At 43.5% G+C, this 17982-nt stretch overlaps 1 protein-coding gene across 4 annotated transcripts; it reads left to right on the plus strand.

Annotated features, from left to right (window-relative positions):
• Positions 1 to 622: 622 nt before the first annotated feature.
• Positions 623 to 17268, plus strand: LEPROT (leptin receptor overlapping transcript). Of its 4 annotated transcripts, none has more exons than XM_077892156.1 (5): positions 667 to 750; positions 1124 to 1198; positions 5905 to 5980; positions 11377 to 11563; positions 12146 to 13428. In XM_077892156.1, exons 1-5 carry the CDS (start codon positions 735 to 737, stop codon positions 12233 to 12235), a joined length of 444 nt encoding a protein of 147 aa, XP_077748282.1. In that variant the 5' UTR covers positions 667 to 734; the 3' UTR covers positions 12236 to 13428. The 4 variants fall into 4 exon arrangements, with proteins under 4 accessions (XP_077748285.1, XP_077748282.1, XP_077748281.1 ...); XM_077892155.1 differs by lacking the exon at positions 12146 to 13428 and adding an exon at positions 13439 to 17268 and having other exon boundaries at positions 678 to 750; XM_077892159.1 differs by lacking the exons at positions 1124 to 1198; positions 12146 to 13428 and adding an exon at positions 13439 to 17268 and having other exon boundaries at positions 623 to 750.
• The last annotated feature ends 714 nt before the right edge of the window (positions 17269 to 17982 follow it).

A 17982-nucleotide genomic window follows, 5' to 3' on the forward strand; every position in this document is an offset into this window, starting at 1 on the left:
TGGGGCGGGGCTCTGGTTGGCCGAGCTGGGAGGATCGGGACCGGCGGGGGCGGAGCTCCGGGGGGCGGGGCGGGGCGGATCGGGGCGGGGCTCTGCCGGGAGGGGCGGGGCGGATCGGGACTGGAGGGGGCGGAGCTCCGGGGGGCGGGGCGGGGAAGATCGAGAAGGCGGGGGCGGGGCTCCAGGGGCGGGGCGGGGCGGATCGGGGTGGGGCTCTGGTTGGCCGAGCTGGGAGGATCGGGACCGGCGGGGGCGGAGCTCCGGGGGGCGGGGCGGGGCGGATCGGGGCGGGGCTCTGCCGGGAGGGGCGGGGCGGATCGGGACTGGAGGGGGCGGAGCTCCGGGGGGCGGGGCGGGGAAGATCGAGAAGGCGGGGGCGGGGCTCCAGGGGCGGGGCGGGGCGGATCGGGGTGGGGCTCTGGTTGGCCGAGCTGGGAGGATCGGGACCGGCGGGGGCGGAGCTCCGGGGGGCGGGGCGGATCGGGGCGGGGCTCTGCCGGGAAGGCGGGGAGGACCGGGACAGGCGGGGGCGGGGTTTCGGGGACGGGGCGGGGCGGATCGGGGCGGGGCTCTGGTTGGCCGAGCTGGGAGGATCGGACCGGCGGGGGCGGGGCTGCGTGGAGGGGCGGGCCCGGGCCCGGCGGTGCGGTGCTGGGCCGGGTCTGGGCCGGGTGTGGGCGGCAGCCGGGCCGTGGCAGGAAGCCGGAAGCAGCCGCGGCCCCAGCTCGGGAGACATGGCGGGTGTTAAAGGTACATGGGTGGCCGCCCAGCTCGCGGCTCCTGCGGTGGGGTGAGCCTCCGTCCCGGGCTAAGCCTGGAGCTGCGCCTGAGCGCGTGGGCGGGGACCGGCTTCCCCCGGGCCGGGGCGCTCCCGTCTCCGCTCGCCCGCGGGGTGCGGTGGACCCGCAGGTTCTCACGCCCTAGCCCGGCTGTCTGGGGCCGTCCGGGCGGGGCCGGGAGCAGTGCCTGCCTGGGACGCCGGGCCACCCCGGAGCATCACCTCCCGGCTCCTCAGTTCCTCGGAGCGGCCCCCGCCCCCACCCCTGCCGAGTTTCAGACCGCCTGGGTCTCTTTCCACTTCCTGACGTGTCCACCCTGACGCCTCTCCTCCTCCCTCCTGTAGCTCTGCAGTTTCCCATTTCCTCCGGAGCAGCCATTGTCTCGAGTCTCCTCGGCCTCGGGGCTCTTAATCCTCCCGGTACTGATCTTTTTTCCAGTTGAGCAGAGTTGACTGCAGGCGACGGAAAGGCCGCAGGAACGCTGTATTTCTCGTAGTTTGGGGTGTAGAAGAGGTGCAGTGTTATCGCTACTTTAGTGTTTATCTGTGGACAGACAAGGAGGAGTGTTTGTACCGTGTGTGTTTTTTTGACTGGGGCAGTTCCGCAAGGGGATGCCGAGAACACCAGTTCCCTGACTTGCTCGCCTGTAGAGAAAGGGGAGATGGCAGCGGCGGGAGAGGCTATTGGAAGGTTCCTGTTATTTTGGTGGGAAACCGTTATATCTCTAATGTTTGGTTAGAGTAGTATAACTTGTTCCTATCTTGGAATTACTGTCCTCTTTGGAATTTGTACCCAAGAATCTTCCCAGTTAATCAGCATCTGCTCTAAACATGTATAGACTGTATCTGCATGCATGTGCGTGCACTCTGAAATTTATGTGAGCTGTTAGCCGCAGACACATTTTGTCATTATTTATGGCTGACTTTTATATCGGTTTAGTAAACACGATTTACTTGGACATTGTGTTAACATGTGTCCGGTTGGACGTTGTGCTACACGTGTCCAGTGTGTAGCATGTCCCTCTGAAGCCGGTGCAGAAAACAGATGACGTGTAGTATCTCAGCACTGGACTGTGCTGTTTAGTCATGCCCCCCAAAACTATCAAATAATAATAAGGTTATGTGTGAATGTGTTAGAAATCATGATGTGGTAAAAAGGAAGATAGACTATGAAATGGCAAAGGACTAAAGGAAAGGGGAACTGTTTTACAGATAGTTCCCCTTTTATTGAGGGACTACTGTATACCTGTGGCTTGGGATAAAAAGATAAAAGCAACTTTGGGGTGACAGAACTGGAAATAATTATATTACTGTTGAAGTCTTCAACAGTGCTTAGATAACAAGAGCAGCAGAGAGATGGTGTTGTGGATTGAATTGAATCCCTCAAGAGATTAATGATCAAGTTCTAAGTCCCCACTACCTGTGAATGTGACCTGATTTGGGAAGAGGGTCTGGCAGATGTTATCAAGTTAAGATGATACTGCATTAGAGCGTGCCCTAATGCAATGACTGGTGTCCTTATAAAAAAAGGAAATTTGCATGGAGGGCTATAGGGACAACACCATAGGGAAAGAGAGGCCAAAATTGGAATGATGCAGGTAGAAGCCAAGAAGCACCAAAGACTGCCAGTGACCACCAGGAGTTAAGAAAAAACAAGGAAAGATTCTTGCCTTAGAGCCTTCAGAGGAAGCATGGCCCTGCCCACACCTTGATTAGAGATGCCAAGCCTCCAGAACTGTGAGAAAATAAACTTTGGTGGTTCTAAAGGGTCCACGGTATAGTACACTGTTAACAGCAGCCCCAGGAAACTAACACAAATGGAATTCCTTAACCTTGCTCCTGGGAGAAAAAGGACTGCTTTCACAAAAGAGGCAATTTTGCACTGCATCAAATCTAAAAAGATCAGTCAGGTAAAGCCTTACTGAGGATGGAGCAAGGACAGAGTTTTTGCCAAGTGGAGAGAACATGTTCCCAGAACACTGATAGGCTGTGGAAGCAGCTGTGAAGGGGTGACACCAGCTTCGTTTATTGGAGAGATCACTGTCTGCTATGTGGATTGGAAGGGTCACGGTTGGAGGCAGGTGTGAGATGGTGAGGGCCTGCACCAGGGCAGTAGCGCAGGGTTCAAGAGAAGAGGGTGGTCGTCTTACTCCTTTAGGGATTCCCTGGATCCTGGAAAGTGCAAGATCGAGATGCCAGCAGATTCAGGGGCTGATGAATGTCTGCTTCCTGATTCATAGATAGCCATCGTCTTCTCACTGTGCCCTCATGTGGCAGAGGGCAAGGGAGCTCTGGGGTCCCATTGATGAGGGCCCTGATCCCATCCAGGAGGGCCCCGCCTTCATGACCTAATCACTCCCAGAAGCTTTACAGACCGTCACATTGCCAGTAGGGTTTAACATGAATCTGATGAGGGGACACACTCATTCAGCCTATAGCAGTAGGTTTGAGTGACATCTGGGAGGAGTCACTTTGCCTTGCTGATTTTTCTCGAAGATAGAGTGTGATGATAGTGTTGGTTGTTCTTTCAAGATGGAACTTAAAGGGGAGAAAGTGTGTTTGGAAGGAGAGAGTAAAATGTTTCCGTTTTACAGGTTGCATTCGAGGTCCTTGCTGGCTACCCAAGCAGAGAAGTGCGGAGTGGAGTAGGATGTGCAGGCCTGGTTCTTAGGACCTGTTCTGGGCTTGCGGCATCAGATGTGGCTGGACCCTTGTGGTACCAGGGAGTTTGGGGTTGAATGCAATGTGTCAGCAGAAGTGTACAGTGGAAAGAAATGAAGGTGAATTCTTGGTTAGCTCCAACTTTGATAGCGGAGGATGTGATTTCCTAAAAAATTAAAAAAGAATCAACCGGAGGTACATTTGTGACCTTTGAGAGATCAGTATCACAAAACAGAAAGAAGATACTATGGTTCCTAGCTCTGAAAGGTCTCCAGCAGGAGGGAGTGATATGGATGGTGAGGCACAGCGCAGGGACAACGCCAACTGGGGAATGACCATATGTAGTGAAACAGTGTGTGCAAAGTTACTTTTGTAAGCGTTTCTTTAAAAAGTGACATGTACCACATGGAAAAATATAAAAATTAAAATTGATGGTCCTTCCTTGCCCCCTAATGTCTGTATACTTGCAGATGTTTTTAGAAAGCACCTTAGCATCTTCCTATAAAGCAGTCTCCTCAAATCTCTTAAAGTAAAAGGAAATAATCAAAACGTTAATTAAGTTAGTGAATAATTTTGAACATTATGGATTTTTTGAGAAGAAAATTTGGCTAGGGATCCCTGGGTGGTGCAGCGGTTTAGCGCCTGCCTTTGGCCCAGGGCGCGATCCTGGAGTCCCAGGATCGAATCCCACGTCGGGCTCCCTGCATGGAGCCTGCTTCTCCCTCTGCCTGTGTCTCTGCCTCTCTCTCTCTCTCTCTCTCTCTCTCGACTATCATAAATAAATAAAAATTTAAAAAAAAAAAAAAAAAAAAAGAAAATTTGGCTAAATTGTGTCCTGTGCTTTGGGTTTATACCTTGAGCAAAGAACTTTGCTAAAATGAGCAGATACCTTCATCAGGCAAGATTTATATATGGAGCACCTCCTTTTGCCAAACACTTCACATAGATTATCTCCTTTACTTCCCATAAGCTCCATGAGAAGGTGGCACTGTTATTTCCATTTCACAGGTGAGAAATCAGATTGAAAGAGGTTCAATTTCTCTCCAAGGTCACACAACCACTTGGTGGTCCAATGTTAAGATTTGAACCCCTGGGGACACCTGGGTGGCTCAACAGTTGAGCATCTGCCTTTGGCTCAGGGCGTGATCCCCGTCCTGGATTCAAGTCCCATATCGGCTCCCTGCGAGGAGCCTGTTTCTTCCTCTATGTCTCTGCCCCTCTCTGTGTCTCTCATGAATAAATAAAATCTTTAAAAAAAAAAAAAAAAAAAAGATTTGAACCCCTGTTGGTGACTCAGAGCTCAGAGCTTTTTTAACAGCCCTGAATCTTTATCTCCCACTCAGCAGCATTACAAGAACAAATGCATTCCTACCCCCTCAGAGATTAGTGTTGAACAGAGGCAGGGAATAAATATTTTATTCAGTGGATAGTAGTTGGGAATCATTTTCTATGAAGACATGAAAGCAGTCTTCAAATACTTGAAGTATTGTGGTTGGGGGAGGCAAAATGATCAAAAGGTATATGTATTACAGTGAGGCAGTTTGGGATATAATTTAAAGAGGATTTCCAGCATTTGGATACTGTCAGAAGAAAACGATCTGCCTCAGGCAGTAGTGAATTCTCTCCACTGGAGTTGTGTGGACAGGCTGGCTGGTGTCTTATGATGAATAGATGGAACTCCTATATTAGGGGTTGGGGAATGCTTGAGAGTGTTCTCACCTAATGGTTTTAAAGTGGTGGACATAGCTAGTCATTTGCCCGTCAAATGTGACATCAGCTAATAAGTAAATCACTATATTTGCTTAAATTGGGGATCTTTTCTTTAACTGAATGTTTTTATTGAGATACAGATCACATACCAGGGGTGCCTGGGTGGCTCAGTCGGTTAAGCGGTTAAGTGTCTGCCTTTGGCTCAGGTCATGATCCCAGAGTCCTGGGATCGAATGTCTGCATCATCCGAGCTCCATGCTCAGTAAGGAACCTGCTTCTCCCTCTCCCTATGCCCCTTTCCCCTGCTTGTGCGCTCACTTGCTCTCTCGCTGTCAATTAAATAAATAGAATCTTTTTTTAAAAAAATCATGTACCATAAAACTAACCCTTTTATTTTTTTTTAAGATTTTATTTATTTATTCATGAGAGACACAGGCAGAGGGAGAAGCAGGCTCCCTGTGCGGGACTTGATCTCAGGACCCCGAGATCACGACCTGAGCCAAAGGCAGATACTCAACCACTGAGCCACCTAGGGGTCCCCAAACTAGCCCTTTTAAAGTGCAAAAATCTGTGGTTTTTAGTATATTCACAAGGTTGTGCAACCGTCACTACTAGTTAATGCCAGAACATTTTATCACCTGAAGGAGAAAAACTCCATACCCATTAGGAGGAACTCCCCATTCCTCCCCTCCTCCTCCAAGCCTCAGGCCACCATTGATCTGGGACCTTTAATTCTGGGTTTTTGTTTTTCACAGCTCTTGTGGCATTATCCTTCAGTGGGGCTATTGGGCTGACTTTCCTCATGCTGGGATGTGCCTTAGAGGATTATGGGTAAGTTATCATCTCAAAAACAACTATTCTTGTTTTTTGTGCCTTTGTCACCATTAGTTTGGGTGTTAGCAAGTTTGTTCACTGTAGCACTGAGCTTTCACCAATGAGTTAGTGAAGTCCAGATGCCTTCACAGGTCAGTTGGATTTGTGCAGAGAAAAGCTTTTTGTAAACTTGATGTATTCGTTTAATAAGCATCTACTGAGCACCTACTCTGGACCCACTGGGGATACAAGAATGAAGACACAGTCCTATCCTCAAGGAGCCTGTGGTTCTAGTTGTACCTGAGAGGTAGGCAGGTGACGGTCCGGTCCGGAGGATGAGAGTTGCGGTGGAGTCAAGTGTACAGTACACAGAGAGCTTTGAGAAGGCAGGTTTGAGTCTCTCTGGAAGAGTCAGGAAGGGCTGCGGAGAAGCAGCGCTCTTTAAGCTGAGACGTGGTGCCTGTATTAGGGTTTGTGGGGCTGATGAGTTAGGGAAGGACATTCCAGGCAGTAGGAACCTTCAAAAAGATTTATTTGGCAGCTGTTGGTTGAGTGCCTACCGCATGCCAGCCACCATTATGAGAATTAAGGAATCTGAGAACCAGGTCCTCTCTTAGAGTGTGTATTTCAGCGTGGGGAGCACAGACAATAAACAAATATAAAAAAAAAATCCATTCTATCAGTGGTAGAAATGTTATGAAAGATAAAGGGCCCAGAGGTCTGGGAGAGGGTGATCAGGGCAGGCCTTTCTGAGAGGGTGACATGTGAGCAGAAACGTAAAGAAGAAAAGGAAGCAGGACATATAATTAACTGGGGAAAGAGGACTTCGGGCAGTAGGAAGGTCATATGCTGAGGCTCACATATATGAAAGTATATGGACTGTTCAGAAAACCACTCGGGGTTTGTTATGGTGGGGCATAGAGGGTAGCTGGGATGGGCAGAAGAAGGGTTGGTCAAGGATGTAGAGTTCATCCTTAGGGCACTGTATGCCTTGTAAAGGAGATGAGATTTTATACTTCAGGCAATAGGAGCTGGAGAAATAGCTTGAAAATAGGTTTAAAGGGTGAGGGGGTTTAGGTTTTCAGGTCAGTCTGGCCAGAATGTTAGTGTGGATAGCAAGGTACTGAGAGTATAGTCAGGGTGAGTAGTAGGGCACTACCATCATAAGTCAAGCAAAATGTAGGGCTGTGGCAAGAGCAGTAGAAAGGAAGGAGAGAAATCCTGGTGGCAGAACTAATAGGTTTTGTTAACTGACGTCAGGGTTCAGCAAGGGGAAAAGGTTCTGGGATGCTTCCAGGTGATTGGCTAGAGCAACTTACTGCACGGAAGATGATGGAACTAACTTAGACCAACTGGAGCCAGTCGTTAAGACATTGATGAGTTTAAGTCCTCATCCCAGTCCCAGCCAGCTATCACAGAAATTGTCTAAACACAAGAGGGAGCCCTGCAGTTATAAGCAATACTCATATTTGTCTGGAGCTTTTGCAGCTGTTACGGGAGTCTAGCATTAAGGGTATAAGCTATCCTCATTTCTAGCTGGGGACCCAGAGCCCAGAGAGGTTAAAGACTTAACCCAAATCACACAGCTTTAAGTGATTCATGTTCAAATTGGACTCATGTTCTGAATCTCGACCATTTTTCTGTAACCAACTCTGAATCCAGGTGTTATAATTCTCTGTGGTCTCTATAAGGTTAAAAAGAACAACCCCCCCCCCAAAAAAAAAAAAAAACCCAGACAAATGAGCCATTACTACTACAACAAAGAAATTAGTTTTATGTCATAACAATGGTGATCGAGGATTATCATCTTCATTAGGAGTCAGCATACTGGCACACAGGCCAAACATACCCTGATGCATGTTTTTGTAGTTAACGCTTTATAGGAACACAGCCATGCTCATTTAGGTACTATCTTCGGCTACTTTTATACTACTGGGACAGAGTAGTTGAGACAGAGAACTTGTGGCTTGCAAGGTCTTAAGTATTTACTATTTGGTCTTTGCAGGAAAAGCTTGCCAATTTCTGGCCTACATGTTTTCCAAATAGTATACATTTAATATTTAAATTTTGTGTATAAGCAGGGTTGCTTCTCTATTAGTTCTTGTAGTTGAATATTGGTGGCTTATTGTGAATGGAAATGTAGTCTCCTAGATTTTTTGTTTTTGCTTTTTAAAGATTTTATTTATTCATGAGAGACACACAGAGAGGCAGAGACATAGGCAAAGGGAGAAGCAGGCTCCCTGTGCGGAGCCCAATGCGGGACTCGATCCCAGAACCCTGGGCTCATGACCTGAGCCAAAGGCAGACCCTCAACTGCTGGGCCACCCAGATGCCCCTCCTAGATTACTTTACAGACAACTCTCACTGTATTTTAGGAAGAATTTAGAGCTCCTGGCTGTGGGCATGTCCGTCATAGCTGGATCTATTCCAGGCCTCTTCCCCTCTCTGTATCTCTGTTTCCTCAGTGGTAAAATAAAGACTTCGAACTAGAGAATCTCTAAAAGTCCCTTCACCAGGATTGGGTGATTTTTGAAACACACAACAATCCCTATAGTTTGAAATTAGGAGTTAGAATTCAGTGTTTACATCCTGAGTCCTCTTGATAAAGGGCCTTTTCTGTTCTTGCTTTTTGGTTATTACCATCCTGCACTCCTAGATCTGTGGCTGAAATAAACTTTCATCACATTATAGCTTTGCCACAACTTCTGCTTAATGGTGCTGGCTATCAGGGTGGATCTGTGTTGTGGTGATATATATTACTGTGATGTGGATATATAAAAATGAGTAGAGACTATGCTTTTTTCCTCCCTCAAGAAATGAAGCATAATAACTACCTGATAAAGATAAATATTTTTGAAGTAGTTATAGAGAAAATGTAATTGAAAAGCAGATGGCAATTTTTAATAAACGTAAAACATTAAAATTTTCATTACAGTATTGTTACCTCTTATAATAAAGGTTATCTAAAATTTTTGCTAGTAAGCATCTTTATTTTTATGACTTCCATTCATAAAATTCATTCCGTTAATTCAGTAAGTATCAATGGAATACCTCATTCTAGGCCATGGAGATAAATGGTAATTGATTAAGACAGATTAGATTCTTGTTCTCATAACAAGGAAATATCAAATAGGGATAAGTGTTGTGTAAAAAAAGCTAAGAGAGTGATGTGCTTAAGGATAACTTGAAGTATTTAAAATGGGTGGTCAGTTGTATTTCACTTAGTGTGATAGCCTCTATGTCCATCCATGTTGTCACAAACGCAAGATCTCATTCTTTTTTATGGCTGAGTAATATTCTAATGTGTATGTATGCATACACACACACACACACACACACACATATACACATATATTCTTTGTCCCTCCATCTGTTGATGGACTCGAGTTATTTCCATATTCCATATCCTGGCTATTGTAAATAAGGCTGCAGTGAACATAGGTATGCATATATCTTTTTCAAATTAGTGGGTTTTTTTGTTTTCTTTAGGTAAATACCCAGTAGTGGAATTACTGGATCATATGGTAACTCTAATTTTTTTGAGGAATGTCCATACCATTTTCCACAGTGGTTACACCAATTTGCATTCACACCAACAGTGTGCAGGGGTTCCCTTTTCTCCACATCCTTGCCAACACTTGTTGTATCGTGCCTTTTTGATACTAGCCATTCTGACAGGTGTGAGATAATATCTCACTGTGGTTTTGGTTTGTGTTTCCCTGATGTTGAGTGTTGTTGAGCATCTTTTCATGTGTCTGTTGGCCATCTGTATTTCTTCTTTGGAAAAGTATCTGTTCAGGTCCTTAGCCTTTTTTATTTTTATTTTTTTAAAGATTTTATTTATTTATTCATGCGAGACACACAGAGAGAGAGAGGCAGAGACATAGGCAGAGGGAAAAGCAGGCTCCATGCAGAGCTCGATGTGGGACTCGATCCTGGGACTCCAGGATCATGACCTGAGCCGAAGGTAGATGTTTAACCACTAAGCCACCCAGGCGTCCCCCTCTGCCTTTTTAAAATTGGATTATTTGGGGGGTTTCTTGGTGTTGAGTTGTAGAAGTTCCTTGTATATTTGGGATATTAATATCTTACTGGATATACTACTTGAAAATACCTTCTCCCATTCAGTAGGTTGCCTTTTCATTTTATTAATGGTTTTCTTCACTGTGCAAAAGCTTTTTATCTTACTGTAATCCCAGTAGTTTAATTTTGCTTTTGTTTCCCTTGCCTGAGGAGACATATCTAGGAAAATGTTCCGAAGGCTGATGTCAGATATTGCCTGTGTTTTCTTCTAGGAGTTTTATGGTTTCAGGTCTCCCTTTTAGGTTTGTAATCCATTTTGAGTTTATTTTTATACATGATGTAAGAAAGTGGTCCAGTTTCATTCATTTGCATGTAACTATTCAGTTACCATTTTTTGAAGAGGCCAAATTGATGGCTGGGTCGGGAGATGGAGGGATGTGCAAAATGGGTGAAGGGCAGTGAGAGATGCAGGCTTCCAGGTATGGAATGAGTAAGTCACGGGGTTGAAACACACAGCACAGGGAATGTAGTCAATGGCATCATAATTGCAATGTATTTGGACATATATGGTAGCTACACTTTTGAACATAGCATTTTGTAAAGAGTTGTTGAATCACTGTGTTGTACACCTGAAAACTAATGTAATGTTATGTGTGAACTATATTTCAGTTAAAACATAAATAAATTAATGAAATTGAATGGTCAGGGAAAGCCACTTTTAGAAGGAGACCTCTCAGTTTAGATTACATAAGAAAGAGCCAGTCAATGAGAAGAGGGGGAATGGTGCATTCCAAGCAGAGGGCATGGCTAGTGCAGAGGCCTTAAGACAGGGATGAGCTTAGGAGTGTTTAAAGAATAGAAAAAAGGCTGGTATGGCTACTGACTGAGTGAATGAAGAGAAGATGGCACAAAATGAATGGAAGACGCTGACAGATCATATAAGGCTTTGTAGGCCAGAGCAAAGAATCTGGGTTTTTCTAAGCCATCAAAGGGTTTCCAACATGCATACACTCAAAAGATCTCTATTGAATTAGCGTGTGCAAGGCACTGTACGGTGTTCTATAAGGAAAACAAAGATGACTAAGATGACTAAGCTTGTCTTTAAGAAATTACAGCTCAATAATAACAGAAAACAGTAAAGATTCTAGATTACACATCTTGTAGTTGTTTTTTGTAACACGATGTAAACTATCTACATATTAATGGACTAGTAGCTTATAATCATTACATCTTATTGGTTCCTGGTATAAATCATCTCATGTACGAATATTGAAATTAAATTAATGACTTTGACCTAGACATCAAAGATAATTCTGACTTTGAAATGCAGTGTGTCTTTAAAATGTAACCATAGCTTTTCTTTTTGGGTTTCTTCTGGGTCCACCTGACAGCGTTTACTGGCCCCTGTTTGTCCTGATATTTCACGCCATCTCTCCCATCCCCCATTTCATTGCCAAAAGAGCAACATATGACTCTGACGCAACAAGTAGCGCCTGTCGGGAGCTGGCATATTTTTTCACTACTGGAATTGTTGTTTCTGCCTTTGGATTTCCTGTTATTCTTGCCCGTGTGTCTGTGGTAAGTTTTGTTTTCTATTGTTTTGCCTTGTTGTTGCTGAGTGTTCTTCAAAGGCTGTGTCCAGAACATCAATTTCATTTCCATTGCTTAGGCTTGATACTCAAATCCAAGTGTGTTTTTAGTTCCTCTTTTCCATTTTAGATCTCCCTATCGGTGTCTTGGCCATGTTTTCAGAATGCTTTCTTTGTCTCTCTTATAACTTTTAGCCAGACCATGTGATTTCTTGCTTTTTCAACTTTAAGCTATTTTCTGGAATTGTGCTTAAATCCTTGCCTCCTAGAGCGATCCATGGAGACTATGGTAGTAATGCTCTTTTGGTTCCAAAGTAAACATCACATCAGATTCTTCTCCTGCAAATAGGATCATGGACACAATTTTCAACCCAATACAGTGGGCATATTTTGAGGAACAACTACATGGCCAATAGAAATACAATGAATAAGATGCCATCTTCACATCTAATATAAAATTTTTCCTTTTGTTTCCAAAACACATATCATGGGTATAGTTTATTCACTTCTTTGACGTTCACTGTCTTTCATACTACTTGCTTTTATTCCCCCTAACTACATACTGTTTCAGTTTCATGAAACTCTTATTTGGGGCATTGGATATCTTACTTGTGGCATTGAAACTTTGGAACATCTGCTATTTGTAAGATACCAGGAATAAGAGCCAGATACTGTCTCTGTTCCAGAGAGCACAGAAACTAGCCTGATGGGTAAGTACACTATAAATGTATTATGTGTGATCATTGAAACATGATTACAACACCATAGGAGCACCAGGAAGAAAGACATTCCAACTGGCATTTGATGTAGGCCCCTAAGGATAAATAAGGTTTTGATTAAAGTAGGGAAGACTGTTATATGGAATGGCACCCAAGTGTGAAAATGCAGTATGTGGTATTTCAGTGTGTGGAGCCAAAAGGATGTGGTTGAGATGGAGGCTAGAAAGGTTGATGAAGCCCAGTTGGGCAGGCTCTTGAATGCCATGCCAGCTTGAACTCTGTCTAGATAATTTGAGAAGCATTGGAAGGTTTTTGAATGCAAAATCATCATGACCTTATTCTTCTTGTGCCTTACACTAGTACTTCTTATGTTTGACTGTAAGGATTTTTGTTTTATGCATCATGTTTCATGAAGAAACTTTTTTTTTAAAGATTTTATTTTTTCATGAGAGACACACAGAGAGAGTCAGAGACATAGGCAGAGGGAGAAGCAGGCTCCCCGCAGGAAGCCCAATGTAGGAATCAATCCCAGACCCCGGGATCACACCCTGAGCCAAAGGCAGATGCTCAGCCGCTGAGCCACCCAGGTGTCCCTCACGAAGAAACTTTCATTGATGTTCTTTCTATTGGTTAAGTTAAAACAAAAAATGCCCACTAGAGGGTACTCTCATCCCTTACTCTGCCCCCCTAGAAGGATCTGCCAAGCTGGAAAGCTGTTTTCATTTGTATGCAGATTATTATTTAAAGCTTTAAAAAGAAACAGACCAATCCATAACTCTCCAATTCCTATTCTCCTGAAAGAAGGCAATGGGTATAGAACGTTTAGTACCCAATATTATAATTGGACCCTTTATATTCTGGCTGCTTGTATTTTACTTAAGGCAATCATCATCTGCTGAAAACAAGTTGAGAAATACGTCTAATGGGGAAAATGATAAGGATGATACAGACTTAATTATCTAGCATCACGAAGTAATTAGGCTAATTACTGAATAGTTCACTGTCTCCTGCCTGTTATATTATTAAGCCTTTTAGCAGTTTTATGTAATATTTCATTGCATGACTCTAATGCAGAAAATAACAGAGATTTTCAAAGAGTACAATATGAAGAAAGTAAAGATTTAATCCTTTTTTTTGTGTTTCAGATCAAATGGGGAGCCTGTGGCCTTGTGCTGGCAGGCAATGCAGTCATTTTCCTTACAATTCAAGGTTTTTTCCTTGTATTTGGAAGAGGAGATGATTTTAGCTGGGAGCAGTGGTAGCACTTTATTCTGATAAAATGCATTTTATTTCTTAGAAGTCATACTATATGTACTTGTGTGTGCATGTGGCCTTTTACTATGAAATATCATATGCTGTTTTTTTTTTATACCTTTATCATGTTCACTGTAAGGACTGCATGAGAAAAAGTTTTATTTCCAGCAAATAGACCTCTCCATTTCCTCAAGCTGAATTATGTTATTTGTTGGCTGTTCATAGGGTCATGGTGCTCTTGGATACTAACATGGTCTTGTAGACAGCTGCTCACTTACGCCGTGTACCTTTTGCCGGGGGATGCGCTTGGGTAGGCAGATAACACTGGAGCAAGTGTCCATTCTGCCCAGGACTTCCAAGGTGTACCTGTGGCCCAGAGAGACAGATGTGGCTCCCTCTTTGTGTTGTAGATCCTTGGCGCGCAAAGTGTGGTCTGCACAGCACCCACCTCACCGGCCAGTAGGTACAGACTCAGAGGCCCCACCATGGACCTAGTGCATTTTGGATGAGACCCCAAGTGAATAATTATATGCACATTAAAGTTTGATAAGTGCTGTCATAGAGGAATGAGCATCACATCTAGCGTCCCTGTCTTCCCTTTGGCTTACCCACTTAACCTCTCTGGGCATGAGCTGCGCATTTGTAAAAATGGATTCACCTGCCTTTGTGTTGATGCCTAAGTTCAGAGGCCCTTTGGTATTTGCGAAATGCCCAAATCTATAATCTTGTTCTTCACATTGTGGAATTGCTCTCAGTAGGGAGGCACTATGTCTTCATACTGTCTGAGAGGCAGTGGCTGTGTGCATAGTGCTGGGAGAGCAGAATCACCACAGAGCCCCCCTGGGGTGTACAGAGGGAGGCCAGGCTGGAAGCAGCCCCTGCTCTAGCATGGTAGGCAAGAGAGGATAGATAATAACTGCTTAATTTCCCTTTATAATCACACACTTCTCCCCAGCTCCTTCTCTGTGATGCGCTCCATCTCCACTCCACCAAACACACACACTCCTCGCAGTTCTGTGTTGCCCTTACTTCCTCACGGCTCTGGCTTTTCCAAAGTAGGAGGCGGAGGGCGAGCTGCTTAACTTTATCCACATGTTGATGTGCTTACTGTCCTTCATGCCTTGTAGGTCTTTTTCTATGTATATATAAAACACCTTAAGCCACTTTTAATTAAATGAACCATTGGGAATACGTGTCATGCTGGGTCCTGTAATCAATTTTTCTAGCTCAACTTCTTGTCCAAGATCTATTGAGAAAGGGAAATACGGGAACTAGAACCACTTGGTGAGACTGTAATGACATCAAAACACTGAAATTGTGAAGTTTGGAATCTGAGGAACTGGCATATATTTTCATATTCTGGAATGATCCGGGACCAGGAGAAGAGAACAGTGATAACTAAAAGGACAACGTGCAGTTATATTTTGTCCTTGTGCATGATTTTATGTTTTCAAAGATCTATGTACATACAGAATTATTGATTTTGTTTCTGATATTTATACTAGAAAAATTATATAGACACTTTATAATTTTAACCAGCATTTTTAATAATACTTGCACTTATTTTATTGTAATAAATTTCTCTTTTAACATAAAAGAAAGTTTAATTTCAAAAGTCTTTATTCTGATGTAGCCTTGCTTAAAAGATAAGAAGTGAGAATTTCTTGGCATTCAAAATGGGCAGTTTGAGCAATAATCTATCCGGCCTTATATAGTAATAGCAATAAATTTTAAGATACCATGTGAATGTCTAGTTGGCTTGTAATAGTATTTCTTTTCCTAACATGGAAATAGTGTTTAATTTATACTCTTTTGTAAAAGTATCTTTGTTACTTATACATATTTCAGAAAACCAGGTAGCCTTAATATGTAGCCTTAAAGCATTGCCTCTGATTGTATTTCCAGAATGATATAAAGTACTTGCATAGAGAATATTTGTAACTATTCCCTAATAATAGAAGGGTTGGTTGAAGTGATATATTGTTGAATTTGCTCTTTGTCTAAAAATGAACATTTATTCTTAGTGGTTAACTGTCAGCTGAGTAATAAGTGTCAGCAGGAAGCAGTGCTGTGTATGAATGTACAAGACAAAAGTTTCCTTTTGATGACACAAGTGTTGGAATTTGTTTTTTCCTTTATAAAAGGTTCGTTTTTTTTTCCCTGTATACCTTAGAAAATATTTTGGAGATGCAGAGCACATTGATTACATTCTAAAACTGAGAATACACATAATGAATTGCTCTTATGAGTCAGTCAGTCATCTTATGCAGGGATTCTCTATCATACTCCAAACAACTGACTTATAGGTGGGCTTTGAAACACTTCGCCACAGAAAATGGGAGATTGGTGATCCCAGGCCAAGCCTTCTGAGATGTAGTGGACTTAACAATGCTCAGGAAACCTGCCTGAGTTTCCGGTTTTAGAAACAGGGTAGCACGAACAAGGTGGAGAAAGGAAAGTAAATCTCCACCTCTTTTCCTAAGAACAAAGATCTTTATTCAATTTTTGCAACGCTTCCCATCCCCTAACGCCCTTGGGGTCCAGGTATATTCCTGAGTTTTTTTGGTCTCCTCTCCTGATGTGGGACCTTCCTCCCAGCCTGCCTCACTTCCTGAGTTCCTCTTATGCCCAGATTACCCACCTCCCAGCTCCTACCCAGTCAGTTTTCTTAGTGTCGCTGATACGGTGCAGTGCTGATCAGACTCCTCCCCAGAAAGAAAGGCTGACTTGTGATCATCTCCTCACTCCCCTGGAACTCTTTTTTTTTTTTTTTTTGATTTTATTTATTTATTAATGAGACACATAGAGAGAGGCAGAGACATAGGCAGAGGGAAAAGCAGGCTCCCTGTGGGGAGCCCAATGTGGGACTCAATCCGGGGACTCCAGGATCACTCCCTGAGCCAAAGGCAGCCGCCCAACTGCTGAGCCACCCAGGTGCCCCTCCCCTGGAACTCTTACCAGTGCCCACAACATTGAGCAGTTCCCAAGCTGAGCTGCAGCTGCATTTTCACAAGGTAGTGCCTGGGAACCCAGTGGCTTATTCACAGAAAATGGCAGTGTTTCAAAGTGAAGTGGAAAAAGCATTCCAGCAGTTTATAGAAGAATAATAATATTTGGGTTAGGGGCAACCCTCTCATCTTTGATCCCTTCCTCCGGGTGAGTTCTCAGCTGGTTGCACTTTTTCATGGTGGTTTCTTTTCCTCCACTTACAGACCCACAGATTCTCCTTACAGTCCTCAAGAAATTTTTACCTCTGAGCTATTCCCCTGACGAAGACTCAAGAGGCTGAAATGTTTCATTAAGTTAATAACATTTCTATGCTCCCAGGGAAATGCTTAGATGTCACAGAAATGAGCCCCTTTTGCAGAAAAGTCCAATTTTGCACCATAATTTAACCAGATTTTTATGAGGATACTAGCATTTTCCAAGCAGAGTAATTAGTCCGCAATGGGGAACTGTTATTTTTGTAAGTGGATATAGGTTGTTTGTTTTAATTTTTTTTCCCCAATCTGCCTCATGAAGTCCCTTATTTGCAAAAATCCCAGTGCATAATAGCTCATGAATTATAATCTGTTTTGTAAGTGGCCATGCTACCGGAACACAGTCAGTGGTACCCCAAACATGATGTGAAGGATCTCTAAGAGTGCTTTAGAATGAATTATATATGTATGATAAGGATGATTACTTTTTCAATAAAACTTGTCATTTATACTTTAACAAACACTCTTCTTGTATGTTATTAAAGTGTTTAATTTGGGCAGATTAATTTTCCTAGTCTTTTTGTTTGGATAATCTTAATGTGAACGTGACTAGTTTTGAGCCTACACTTACTGTGATAAAAGAGAAGCAGGATAGGGATATGTGCATTCTGGAAGGGATCCAGTTGCTAATTAGAGCTTTGCTGAGGCTAACACTCCTGTGGGTGGGGGTGGGTGGCTGGACCTGGTTAATAATCAGTAATTCCTGTATTGGAAAAGAGAGAAAAGTCAACTCTTTAAAAAAATTGCTGTACATACTCTAAAGAGTTTTTGTGCGCTATAGAAAAGAATGAGCTGCTGTAAAATCCTACTTAAAGAATAATATGTTCTCCTTATGCATGAAACATTTGGGGAAGATCTAATGTCTTTCAAGTGGATTTAGGCTGCTAGATTACAAAGAGCCTGAGCTAGTTATTTCTTTGTGTTGTCTGAGTAAGTGTAAAGTTTTAGTAGAAATTTAATATTATCAATATAACCATAAACTGCCCGTAAGAAAGAACAGTTCCCAAGGAAACTTCTCTGGTCCAAGAGTTTTTACATATGCATTTTCATTTAGAAAGTACGCTGGATGCATCAAGGTTCCTCCTCTGAGGCTGAGAATGGATGTGTCTGAGAAATCATGCACCTGGTATTTAAACAGCATCTCCTGTTTTGAGATTTAAAACAACAAACTTCCC

Source organism: Canis aureus, chromosome 3, assembly GCF_053574225.1.
Source record: "Canis aureus isolate CA01 chromosome 3, VMU_Caureus_v.1.0, whole genome shotgun sequence".
Classification (NCBI taxonomy): domain Eukaryota; kingdom Metazoa; phylum Chordata; class Mammalia; order Carnivora; family Canidae; genus Canis; species Canis aureus.